Here is a 12,663-nt window from a genome sequence, read left to right on the forward strand (position 1 = left end):
AGGATATCAGGTCATCTCTCCTATATACCAAAACCTCCCCATTTGCAACTAGACACCTGTGGACCACACACACACAGCCCCTTCTCCTTCCACAACACACTGACCACCCTTCTCTAAGCTGAGTGCAGATGCACTGGGTGGGCCTGGACAATATTATTAATTCACATCTTATCCCTCTAGGGAAAGGAGAACAATCATACCCAGACCTTCTGGCTTTGGTGATTGCAATCATCGTCACCATCATCGTCGCGCTGGGGGTGAAGAATTCTGTGGGCTTCAACAATGTACTCAATGTGCTGAACCTGGCCGTGTGGGTGTTCATCATGATTGCAGGCTTCTTCTTCATCAATGGGAAACACTGGGCTGAGGGCCAGTTCTTGCCCTATGGCTGGTCAGGGGTAAGTTCATTCCTAAACCCCTGTGGGTGTATCTGCTGCACGCTCTGCCTACTACCCTATGACCAGTTTGAGACATGAGTTAAAGGAAATGCTGCTTGTCCCATAACCTTCATGGCACTCTCTTCATCACCTTTTATCTGAATTTCATCAGAATGTTCTGAAGAAATGGTTCTTTTTTATTTAGCTGTTTCACAAACATTTCTTGAGCTCCTATGTTATATGGAAAATGATAATAGATTTGAAGTTTTGGTCACTTGCAATTCTGCCTAATTCTGCATATAATATCTCATTTAATCTTCCTGCAATGCAGGAGACTGGGATTCTATCCCTGGGTCAGGAAGATTCCCTGGAGAAGGAAATGGTTACCCACTCCAGTATTCTTTGCTAGAGAATTCCATGGATAGAGGAGCCTGGCAACAGTCCATGGGGTCACAAAGAATCAGACATGACTAAGAGACTAACATTCACTCAATAACCTTGCAAGGAGGATATTTACGTTCTAGTCTTACAGATGAAAAAACTCAACACTCAGAGAGGTCAGATGACTTGCTACTAAGCACATAGCATAAGTGCCCAAGTTAGGAGCCAAAGACAGGACTGTCTGATTCCAAAGCCTGCACATGAACAATTCAGTCCTATAAAGTCTCTCTATAGGACTGTTCAGTTTAGACAGTTGGTAAACAGACAAGCAGTAAAAGAGGCCCGAACAGTGGGCAGGCAAGGAAGGGGTGAGCATTGCTTCGGTATGGAACTAATAAAGGAATAGTTCTCAAATCTAAACTCAATGTTTGATCCAAGGTGGAGAGTTCTGCTGGGGTCTGAGAGCAGAGAAGCCCACTGGTGTGGTCTGGGGGATTGACAAAAGAGCAGGCTGGACCGAAAGGACATCTTCAGATCTCATCCCAGTGATCTGATGGTGTGGTTTATGCTAAAGAAAGGTGGAAAGGTCTGAGCGGCAAATTCTTTATACTGACAAGTGCTAGTTCTAAGTCACATCTGAATTCTTCCTCTATATGACTAAAAATGCCACCTTTACAGATTTACTGGTAAAATTCTCTCTCCCATTCTTCTTTTTATCAAACTATAGAACAGAAATCAGAGAAGTTCAAGCTAGAAGGGATCTTAGAGGCCCCCTGGTCTGACCCCCTCACTTAGCAGATAAACTGAGGCCAGGAAGACAAGCCCACCCAGCACCAGTGACAGAAGGCCAGGATTCCACCAGGTTTGCTTTTGTAGCCTTTGCTTACACTGGCTTTCCAGGGACCAGAAATTGCTCTTGGAGAACACTCAAAATAACTTCTGTGTATTCTAAACCATGCCACGCTGTTCAATGAAGAGAAATAAGCAAGGAAACAATTTAAGCCAACATTTCTAGTCTTCTGCTTATCAGTAAGAATTCTGCAGAACCACAGAGTTCATCCCTCCTCCTTGAGGTGAATAAACCCTCAAACTGGTTAAAACCAGAAGAAGAGACAAAGAAACACTGTTGACCCCATTCTGGATCCCCAAGTCTATATTTTCTTATGATACAAATTGTTCCCTTCCTATCATATAAGAAGACAACAAATGATAATAGTGACAAAGAAAGAATGTTTTCCCAGAACTCAACGGCATTTTCATCATAGCACATGAAAATGTTCTCACCGTTTTCTTAACAGTGTAAGAAATTACTGGGTCATGGACTTACTGTAAGGCTTTGGCCAACAATTAACTTCTCTGCTTTCCGGTTTTCTCATCTATCAGGTGGTAAAACTAATTGCACCAAATGTTTGCAAAAAGATAGTAAAATCTTAGACATTTTTAAGTCCACATTGTATAATTAGTAACAAAGATCATGATGGAGGAAGGAGCTAGAATTTACCCACTACCTTCTGGGTGCCCAACACATGCTCTATGAATATTATCTCACTCTTATAACAAAACTTTGAAGCAGGTGCCGCTATCCCCAACTTACAGACGGAGAACTCATGGCTCAGAGAAGCTGGGTAACTTGCCGGAAGTCACTTAGTCAGTGCCAGGACTGAAATCCCTGCCCAGGTGTATGGCTCCAAAGCCCCTTCCACTACACCAAGTACCTTGTGTATGATGACCCCTGCCTTCTGAGTCTTCTTAACACTTCCTTTAAGCTTCACAAAGACTGGGAGTCTTGGAGCTGGGAGGAGCAGTAAGATGGGAGGATAGTGAAGCCTGGGGCTTCCCAGGTGGTGCTAGTGGTAAAGAACCCTCTTGCCAATGCAGGAGACATAAGAGACACGGGTTCAATCCCTGGGTCAGGAAGATCCCCTGGAGAGGGGCATGTAACCCACTCCAGTATTCTTGTCTGGAGAATCCCATGGACAGAGGAACCTGGCAGGCTACAGTCTGTGGGGTCACAAAGAGTCAGACCTGACTGAGCAACTGAACACAAGAAAAGTTAAGATCACAGGTCTAGACCATAGTAAAGTGAAATTCAACTCCAGTCCTGGAGGAGTCAAAGTCCTTATTCACTCCACTGCTCCCAGGACCTCACACATGGGGCCAACTGTCTTTTTTTTTTTTTTTTTGCACCTTTAGCCACTGACCTCTCTCCAACCCAAACCTACTACCTGGAGTAGGCTGGTCGTTGGTCACCAAAAAAGCCTAGCTGGGATTTTGGATTTTCCGCTGTGAATCCTCTTTCCCTGCAGGAAATTCAAATCTGTGTCCTAGTGGCTGTGCCTAAAAACATCATCTGAGCACAAAGGACAGCCCAGCGTGAAGATGGTGCTGACTCATCCTCTCTGCCTGGCCTCAGATTTCTGCATCGTACATCTCCTCCCCAGCCCGCTGCCTGAACCTGTTCTTTCTTGACTTTGGTTTTAGGTCACTTTTCCAGTCCAGCAAGGCCACTCTGAATATATATGGTAGTTTTTAGATCTAACGTCTTCTCATGAGCATGTCATCCACAAAGTGAATAAACACACTCCCTACTCTGTTCTCTAACAACTGTCAGCAAAATCAAGTTGCCTACTTGCCAACTGCATGAACTTCGTCACTCCTTAAGGAAAATCCGTCCCCAACCCTGACAAAAAAAAAAAAAAAATTTGATGAAATTTGTTAGTCACTCAGGCATATCCAACTCTTTGCAACTCCATGGACTATAGCCTGCCAGGCTCCTCTGTCCATGGAATTTTCCAGGCAAGAATACTGCAGTGGGTTGCCATTTCCTTCTCCAGGGGATCTTCCCAACCCAGGGATTGAACCTGAGTCTCCTGCACAGCAGGCAGATTCTTTACCATCTGAGCCACAAGGGAAGCCCACCTCTGACAAGGGGACTGACAAGTTCAGAGTACCAATCCACTTTCTTCTTCAATCCCGATAGGTAAGACAGGATGGAGGACACCGTTGTGGAGGGAATGGTTTATACAGTTGCTGTTACATGAGTTAAAACACAACTCTCAAGGACTTCTAAAGGGTTAATGAACAATCTATCCTCTGGCCACGGACCCCTCAGAAGCCTAGTCTTTCCCTGTTCCAAATACTTCCTTCCAAAGAAAATAGCATAAGGAATGGTTTACTCACTTACGGGTTCTGGGTGAAATGTTTCTTTGGTCTTGAAGAGCTTAAGAACAACAAACATTTTTTCTCTGTATCAAGTAACTGCTGGCCCTCAGCTGAACCCCCACTTCCATCTGCAATTCCTCAGCCCCTGAACATTGTTGGATGCGTATTCACTGTATGTTATTTGTTCTCGATGCTATCTTATGGTTTCTCTTTAACCAAATAAAACATTCTACCAGCACAAATAGCTCCCAGGAAAATGGTTCAGAGCAAGTATTTGTGGGGCATGCTGACAGTCTCCAAAAAAGAGGAAAAGCTGTTTTCCATGTCTCCACATTTGAATCCACTTGCTGGAACCTATTCCACAGTTGCTGTGGACAGGCTACTAACAGATCTGGAGCAGGAGGGTGGTAGGAAATGCTGCTAAAGTTGGAGTTTTGTCTTGTTACCTTGAGAGTGAATTACACAAAGGTGCCTAATTATCTCGTGGGCATATCTAAGGTAGAATATGGAGAGTCACCTCATCCTAACGCCTCTCAAATATCAGCAAGGCACAGGGATCCCAGCTTTTAGGGATCCCTGAAGTTGAGTAGCAGGCCAGCAATGACATTTTTTTGTCAACTGATTAAGCAACAGTCCTCCAGCAACTGAGGCAGGTGCTACTGCCCAAAAAGCTCTGTAGAAGGAAAGACTGACCTGCATCGTCTGGCTGAGCAGCTTTACCAGGTTGACCTTAGAAAATAATTTCCAGTGACATCATCTAATTGAAAAGTCAATACTGGTTTTTATTTATGTAAGACATTAAAGGAAAGTTAGGATAAAGTACTGATGAAGACAGAAACATGTATACACACACACACACAAACATGCTTCACCCACTAATTTAATTCACAGATGCTCACCCCTGGGTACCAAACACATTCTTTTAAGCATGGAAGCGTATCCTAATTGTAAATACCAAAGGCTCAATCTGAAATCTGGGTAGAGTAAAGTAGAAAGCAGTTTTAGTGGTTTTGGGGTAGAGACACACCCATACAGTTTCATTTCATGGCTTTTTTGTATGTACCAACCAGGGATTATTTGCTTGAAGGACCAAAAAAAAAAAAAAAACTCATTCAAATTAACTCATATAAAAAGGTGACCCTGTCTGTTAACTGTGTTGTCTTTTCTTAAATAATCTGTTTATTTCATCTCTATCTTGTTAGGCCAGACAGAGTCTGTCTGGTCCTGGCAGGTGTGCTGGGTTTCCTCCCTTTGCCCACACTCCCCCAGATCACCTCTCTGCTCCTTCTGCTCTGGTCTGTGCTCCAGAAGGCCCCCTGATGCTGGCTTCCTGTTAGGCTTAGCCAAGGGGAGATACCAATCAAGAGATCAGAAGGGGAGAAGAAAACAGGCCAGGGTATTTCTTCCTCACTTCCTCTCAGCCTTGACCCCTGGAGTCCCTTCATCGAAATCATTCCATTTGAACCATCTGAGTTAAATTTCATGGCCTTCCCATCACAGTAGGACCTCCAGATGGCCTACTTTTGATCTGTTTAGTCTTTCTTCAATCATAACTGCTTTCTAGTTCTACATATGCAAATTGGGGCTAACAGACATTCTCTTTGCAAACTTATTCTCTCTCTTCCCAACTAACCTAGTTCCCATAGTTAATTTTCCGGTATCTAATCATTATCAGTATTTGGCATTCATGCTTTCACTCATTTGGGAAATAGCAGCATCTGTGTTTTACAAATAATGTTCAGTTCAGTTCAGTTGCTCAGTCGTGTCCAACTCACTGACCCCATGGACTGCAGCACGCCAGGCTTCCCTGTCTGTACCAACTCCCGGAGCTTGCTCAGACTCATGTCCATCAGGTTGGTGACATCCAACCATCTCATCCTCTGTCGTCCCCTTCTCCTCCTGCCTTCAATCTTTCCCAGCATAAGGGTCTTTTCCAATAAGTCAGTTCTTCACATCAGGTGGCCAAAGTATTGAAGGTTCAGCTTCAGCATCAGTCCTTCCAATGAATATTCAGGACTGCTTTCCTTTAGGATTAACTCGTTTGATCTCCTTGCTGTCCAAGGGATTCTCTAGAGTCACCTCCAACACCACAGTTCAAAAGCATCGATTCTTCACCGCTCAGCTTTCTTTATAGTCCAACTCTCACATCCATACATGACTACTGGAAAAACCATAGCTTTGACTAGATGGACCTTTGTTGGTAAAATGATGTTTCTGCTTTGTAATAATGTAGGTATTTGCTAATCTTGATCAATTTGTTATCACAATCAAGGTAGCATTTCTGGTCTTGCAGTGTCCTCTAGGCTCCTAACCTCAGGAGGTCATGCTCAGAGTACTTTTTGCACATGACTGTATCCATATCAACAAGCACAGTTCCTGGTTCATGGGAGCAGTTAATAAAATATGCATCAAGTTCTAAACGAAAAATAAGGAGGAAGAAGAGGAGGAATTTGTTTGTGTCCTTGGTTTCATCTGTTCTAGAGAAACTTACAATAGTAATAAAAATATTACTGATAAGAGCAATATTTATTAAGCACCTACCCAGGTGGTGCTATTGACAAAGAATCCGCCTGCCAAAGCAGGAAATACAAAAGACTTGGGTTTGATTCCTGGGTTGGGAAGATCCCCTGGAGAAGGAAATGGCAACCCACTCCAGTATTCTTGCCTGGAGACTCTCATGGACAGAGGAGCCTGGCGGGCTACACTCCATGGGGCCACACAGAGAGTCGGACATGACTGAGTAACTGATCATATATTCTACATCTGTGGTGGACTATCTCATTTAATCCTTGTAACAATCCAATGAGCTAAATACTATTTTTATTTCCATTTTAGTGATAAAGAAAATGAAGCCCCATGGGGTTAGGAACTTGTTCTACGTCACCAAGCTAGTTCTTGGCAGAACCAATCAAGGTCTGACAGGCTGTAGAATCTGCACTCCCAACCAAGTCCTATCCCACCCATACGCACGGCTCTGAGATTCCCCCTGGAGCCTACAGTGCACCTCTCCTCCAACAACTATACGATTCATACTTCAAAATTGGAAGGTGTTGCTCCAAGACACCTGTATCTTGGCAGTATCTTCCACTGAGGCCTCTCTTTCAGTTAGTCCTTCCTTTATCCTCAGCTAATCTTCTCACGGCATGGTTTAGACCTCTCACCTTTTTTTTTTTTGGTAAATTAATTTATTTTAATTGGAGGCTAATTACAATATTGTAGGGGTTTTTGCCATACATTCACATGAATCAGCCATGGGTGTACGTGTGTCCCCCATCCCAAACCCCCCTCCCACCTCCCTCCCCATCCCATCCCTCAAGGTCATCCCAGTGCACCAGCCCCGAGCACCCTGTCTCATGCATCGAACCTGGACTGGCGATCTATTCACATAAAGTAATATACATGTTTCAGTGCTAGTCTCTCAAATCATCCCACCCTCACCTTCTCCCACAGAGTCTGAAAGTCTGTTCTTTACACCTGTGTCTCTTTTGCTGTCTCGCATGCAGTGTCATCGTTATCATCTTTCTAAATTCCATATGTATGCATTATTATACTGTATTGGTGTTTTTGTTTCTGACTTACTTCACTCTGTATAATAGGCTCCAGTTTCATCCACCTCATTAGAACTGATTCAAATGCATTCTTTTTAATATCTGAGTAATATTCAATTGTGTATATGTACACAATAGCTTTCTTATCCATTCATCTGCCAATGGACACCTAGGTTGCTTCCACGTCCTAGCTATTGTAAATAGTGCTGCAATGAACATTGGGGTACAAGGGTCTCTTTACATTTTTCCAGGGTAGCTTGGCCTCTTATCCTCAGCAGGGAGCTCTTCCAGTATCTAAGACCATCCAGCACTGATCACTCCAAGTGGGTATGGCACTGTAGCCGTGGGACATCCTAATTGGGATTGATTGCATCATCAGACTGATTGTCATAAAATGTCACTGTATGGGTGTGTGTGTGTGTGTGTGTGTGTGTGTGTGTGTGTGTGTGCGTGTGTATGGAAAGAAAGATGTCAAAGGAAGAGAAAGCAGGACCTGTTTTTCTGGAAGCTGTCTTAAAGCAAGGCCTTCCTGGATTGGGGCAGCTTGGTAAGCCTGAAATTCCAGCATCCATCCATCCTTGAACACCAGAAACATTTTTTAGACAAGTGAAAACAAGTACATTTCCAAATCTGTAAGCCTCCGTGTACCATGAGGTAAGATCTCTTTGATCTCCTTGTCTGGAGGCAAGACACTTTCCACACCCTGAAATGCAGGACTCTGCTGGAGTGAAAGTGGGAGTTATCTCCTCTCCCAGATAGTAGCCCCCTGGTGACAACTGCTTGTACGGAAGTTCTTTCTACTAGAATAGATCAGGAGTTCTTAGATTTTTGTGTGTGCAGTAGACTCCTTGGCAGTCTGGTAAAGCAGATGAACTCCTTTGGGATTGTATTTATATTGTATATAAACTGTTTATAAATGAATAACCTAATTACATAGAAGTTTCAAAGAAACCAATTACAGTCAACCTATGAACAACAGCAGTTTGAATCGGGCTGTTAAATTTTTTTTTTTCAAAAGTAAATACTATGGCACTACATCAGTGAGTGGTTAGCTGAATTCGTGGACATGGAACCACAGATATGGAGGAATCAAGTACACAAGGATCCATGGACACAGAGGGCCGGTATAAGTTATACTCGGATTTTCAGCTGTGCTGGGGTCAGCATCCCTAACCCCCACATTGTTCAAGGGTCAACTGTAAATTGAAATACAGTTACAAAAATATTTTTAAATTGTGATATAACCATGGGCTTCTTTACTAGTGTTTTAAATATTAATATCTATGTCTAATAACTAACATAAATTGGAAGTAGCAATAAGCACAAATGGTATTTTTCAAGATCTCTGCAACAACTAATATGATTGGGAAAATATCTGATTGGTGATAAATATCACAATACTGTTAGTTTGTCATCTATACTCATAATCAAAAGAAATGATAACATTCAATAGAAGGGTAAGGAAAATAAAGATTTATTTTTCTCACCAAAATTCTCGGACTCTCCTGAATTGCATGGACCCCAGAATAAGAGCTCCCAATTAGAGAACTGAGATCATTAGAGCCCTAATGGAAGAGACTAGAGAAGAGACTAACTCATTTTACAGATGAGCAAATGTTGCTTTTGAAAGTTTGAGACGATCTTCCATTTTGTGATGTACTTTGTAGGTTCTAGTTCTTCGTATTATGCCTTTTACTTACTGAGAAGTCAGTCAGAAAGGTAAGAGTGAAAATTTAGGGACAGGTACCTGCTTGGCACATTTTTAGAATTTCATCCTTTAAAACCAAATACGGACGAAAAGGAAAAACTGACCCAGACTACAATGAGCCACACTCCTGGACTCCCAGCTAGAGTTTGCATGGTGTCAAATGCCTTCACCCCATACACAGAAAATCCAGAAAAATCTCTTTCATCTTCCCCTAAAAGGATATCCCAAAGCATTTCTTACTTTCAGCTGGTAATGAGAATGCTAAGGTGGGAAAACAGAATTTAAACTTTGAAAAATTCTTTGGAAGAAAGTTACATGCTCTTCAATGGAGGATTTTCACTGACATCTTGACCCATCAAATTACAAGCATCTTTGGAATCACATAGGCTCCTGTCAGAGAGACATCCAGCAGATGTCACTGGATACCACCACCTCCCCAGCTTCACTCTGCCTCACTCTTCATCCCTTCCCCGGTTAGGTACACCTGCTGCTGCTAAGTCACTTCAGTAGTGTCCGACTCTGTGTGACCCCATAGACAGAAGCCCACCAGGCTCCCCCGTCCCTGGGATTCTCCAGGCAAGAACACTGGAGTGGGTTGCCATTTCCTTCTCCAATGTGTGGAAGTGAAAAGTGAAAGTGAAGTCACTCAGTCGTGTCCGACCCTTAGCGACCCCACGGACTGCAGCCTACCAGGCTCCTCCACCCATGGGATTTTCTAGGCAATAGTACTGGAGTGGCTTTCCATTGCCTTCTCCGTAAGTACACCAACTAGGCTGCTAAAACCCCCAAAATCAGCTCTCTCTTTCTTTCCATGGAAGACAAGAGTCTACCTGAAAAATCTAAAAATCCTTTATATCATTTAACATCTGGAAGATACCCTGAAAATGATCTACCAGGGTCACTAGGAGTAATTTGAGCAGGAGAATTTGTGAAACCACATCTGAGACCCCTATTAAATGCCAGAAGCGCCTACTCCATGTCTCTGTGTCAGTCACAAGTACCTCCCTGTATTTCCAAACATTTCCTAAGGGTTATCACACAGCCCCTGGTTATGGCTGAGAACCACTAAATGAAAATAAAGCACAGAGAAATTAATGAGTTCCCCAAAGACATAGGGTTAGCAACTTACTGATTTACTTATAAGCCCACTTACTTCCAAAAATGATTTCAATGTGTCGAATGAACCTAATTTTTATTTGGGCATAATTCTTCTTATCTTCATTTTATACATGAAGAAATTGCCCAGTGTCACACAGCTAGTAGAAGTCAGAACTCAAGCCTTTAGCACAAGTTCCACCATAGTACCCCCTCTACCACTCAGTAATGTCTGCTGACCATCGGTCAATTAAGGGGACCACGTGTCAGGCGCTGGTGATCCACTGACACTCTTAAGAATTTCAAATGTCTTCATCTCTATAGGTGCTGCAAGGAGCAGCCACATGTTTCTATGCTTTCATTGGCTTTGACATCATCGCCACCACTGGAGAGGAAGCCAAGAATCCCAACACATCCATCCCTTATGCTATCACCGCCTCCCTGGTCATCTGCCTGACAGCATATGTATCCGTAAGTAACAAAGGCCTATTATGGCACCTTCCACATGGACTTTTCATATTTGACCTTAAAATGTGGCTCTGGGACTGGGTTTCCTTCTGTCAGGAAGTAATCCTTCATTTGTGCATTCGTGGTGTTCGTACACATATGTTCGTGTTGCTCCCACTTTTAACACGGGCTCAAGCTCACCCCACCCACTGATGACAGGGAGAAAATCAGGGTTCCAAGCTGGACATAGGAGAAGTCCCAGGCCCTCACTTGGGCCGTGGTTCACATCCCTGCTCCGCCCTATGCACAGGCTGTCAGCATCCTGGCATCCGGTGCTGGGAGTGAGGCGGGGGGAGCATGCAGGGAGTGGGCTGCCATCCAAGGAGTTCAGATCATAGGCTGGCAGTAACGGGTGGGTGTGCGAGCAAGCAGAGGCATTGTGGGCCTCTGTGCACCCTCCTCAATGCTCTTCTGTCTTCTGGGAGCTTCCCGGCAGCAAAGAGGCAAGGCTCCCCTAGAGTGGGGAAGGAGAAAACAGGATTGTCCTGGAAGCCAAAGGAAAACATGAGAGCAGCACTGGATATGGTTTGCCCACCAAAATGTTTCTATTCATGGATAGGTCAGTTAACACTTCCCCTATGCACACGGCTTCTCAGGCGGCCATGGTAAAGAACCAGACTGCCAATGCAGGAGACACGGGTTGGATCCCTGGATGGGGAAGATTCCCTGGAGAAGGGCATGTCAACCCACTCCAGTATTCTTGCAGGGAAAATCCCACAGACAGAGGAGCCTTGAGGGCTACAGTCCATGGGGTCACAAAGAGTCAGACATGACTGAGCACAGAGCTTATGCACACGCATGTAACTTATCTTATCCAGCCCTGATTATCCCTGCAGACAGAATGTTCAGGAACAATGTTGGGGGAGGGGCAGCAGGGGGAGCAACAGAGACACTCTGCTGTGTGTTACACCTCCTGTACCAACCACCTCATGCCTTCCCCTTCTCCAGGAGTCAACCCTTGTAGCATACACAATAAAGTTAATCACATTTCCTTCCTTAGGATAGTGCTTTATAGACTACAGAGTAAGTATACCACATTTTGCCCTAATCAAACATGGGCAAGAGACTCACCAAGAACTGCTGTTCAAGAATCCACCCCACTCTCTTCCAGTCTACCCCACCATATCCCCAAAGAAAATGTTGCAAGTGATGATATTACTGGGACAGATTCCTTTTTAGGGTGTGTGGGCCCTAACCACGCCTCAAGAGTTGTTTGGTCTTGTGTTGGTCACCAGGCGCACTCTACCACCAGGAGAAGAGCCACACTGCTGGGCTGTGGTCACACATCTTGCCAGCCTCCCCAGTGGCCACTTTGTTTCACTGGGGGATCTTGGCTCCTGAGACATAGGTGAAAAAGTGATCTAGAAATGAATCACTCTCTCCTCTTCAGGCTCTGAATTCCCTCAATGATGCCAGGATTGGCCTTCACAGCCCAGGGGTCTCCTGGCCTTATGACTGGCGTCTCCGTTGCCTGGGGCCAATTATGAAGGCAGGGATGTCATGGTAGATCTATGACATGTGAGGAGAAATAGGTCCTGGTTAAGCAAAGCCGTAGTGGTCTTCTAGCCCACAGTAGAACTGGACTCCATTCTGATGCCATCATTTATTTCTTGGCCTGCCTGTTTCCTGGGACTGAGCTACAGAGAGGAAACGGAAATACGGTTAATCGGCTATGGATCCCCTACACATTTATCTTCCGGGTTTGATCGCTGGTCTTTGGGGTAAGAAGTAGTACAGTTAAGACCCTGTAAGACCTGGAAAGTACAAATAAAATGAGTCTTGTCCATGAGGGCACAGTACTCATGGTCATTGCCAGGCCCTGGCTCCAGGGCCTCTGGCTACAGCTCCTGCCATGGGATAATACCTGCTCTTCACTGAACTATCC

General features: G+C 44.2%; 1 protein-coding gene across 1 annotated transcript in view; it reads left to right on the plus strand.

Annotated features, from left to right (window-relative positions):
* Positions 1 to 12,663, plus strand: part of SLC7A14 (solute carrier family 7 member 14) — a 50,503-nt gene that overhangs the window by 22,080 nt on the left and 15,760 nt on the right. Inside the window, exons 3-4 of the mRNA XM_088842756.1 lie at positions 181 to 398; positions 10,596 to 10,742. Of these exons, the coding sequence (XP_088698882.1) occupies positions 181 to 398; positions 10,596 to 10,742 (365 nt within the window). The remainder of the gene's footprint in view (positions 1 to 180; positions 399 to 10,595; positions 10,743 to 12,663) is intronic.

Source organism: Moschus berezovskii, chromosome 1 (genome assembly GCF_049115385.1).
Source record: "Moschus berezovskii isolate FMDL1 chromosome 1, NW_MosBer_1.0, whole genome shotgun sequence".
NCBI classification, from domain to species: Eukaryota; Metazoa; Chordata; class Mammalia; order Artiodactyla; family Moschidae; genus Moschus; species Moschus berezovskii.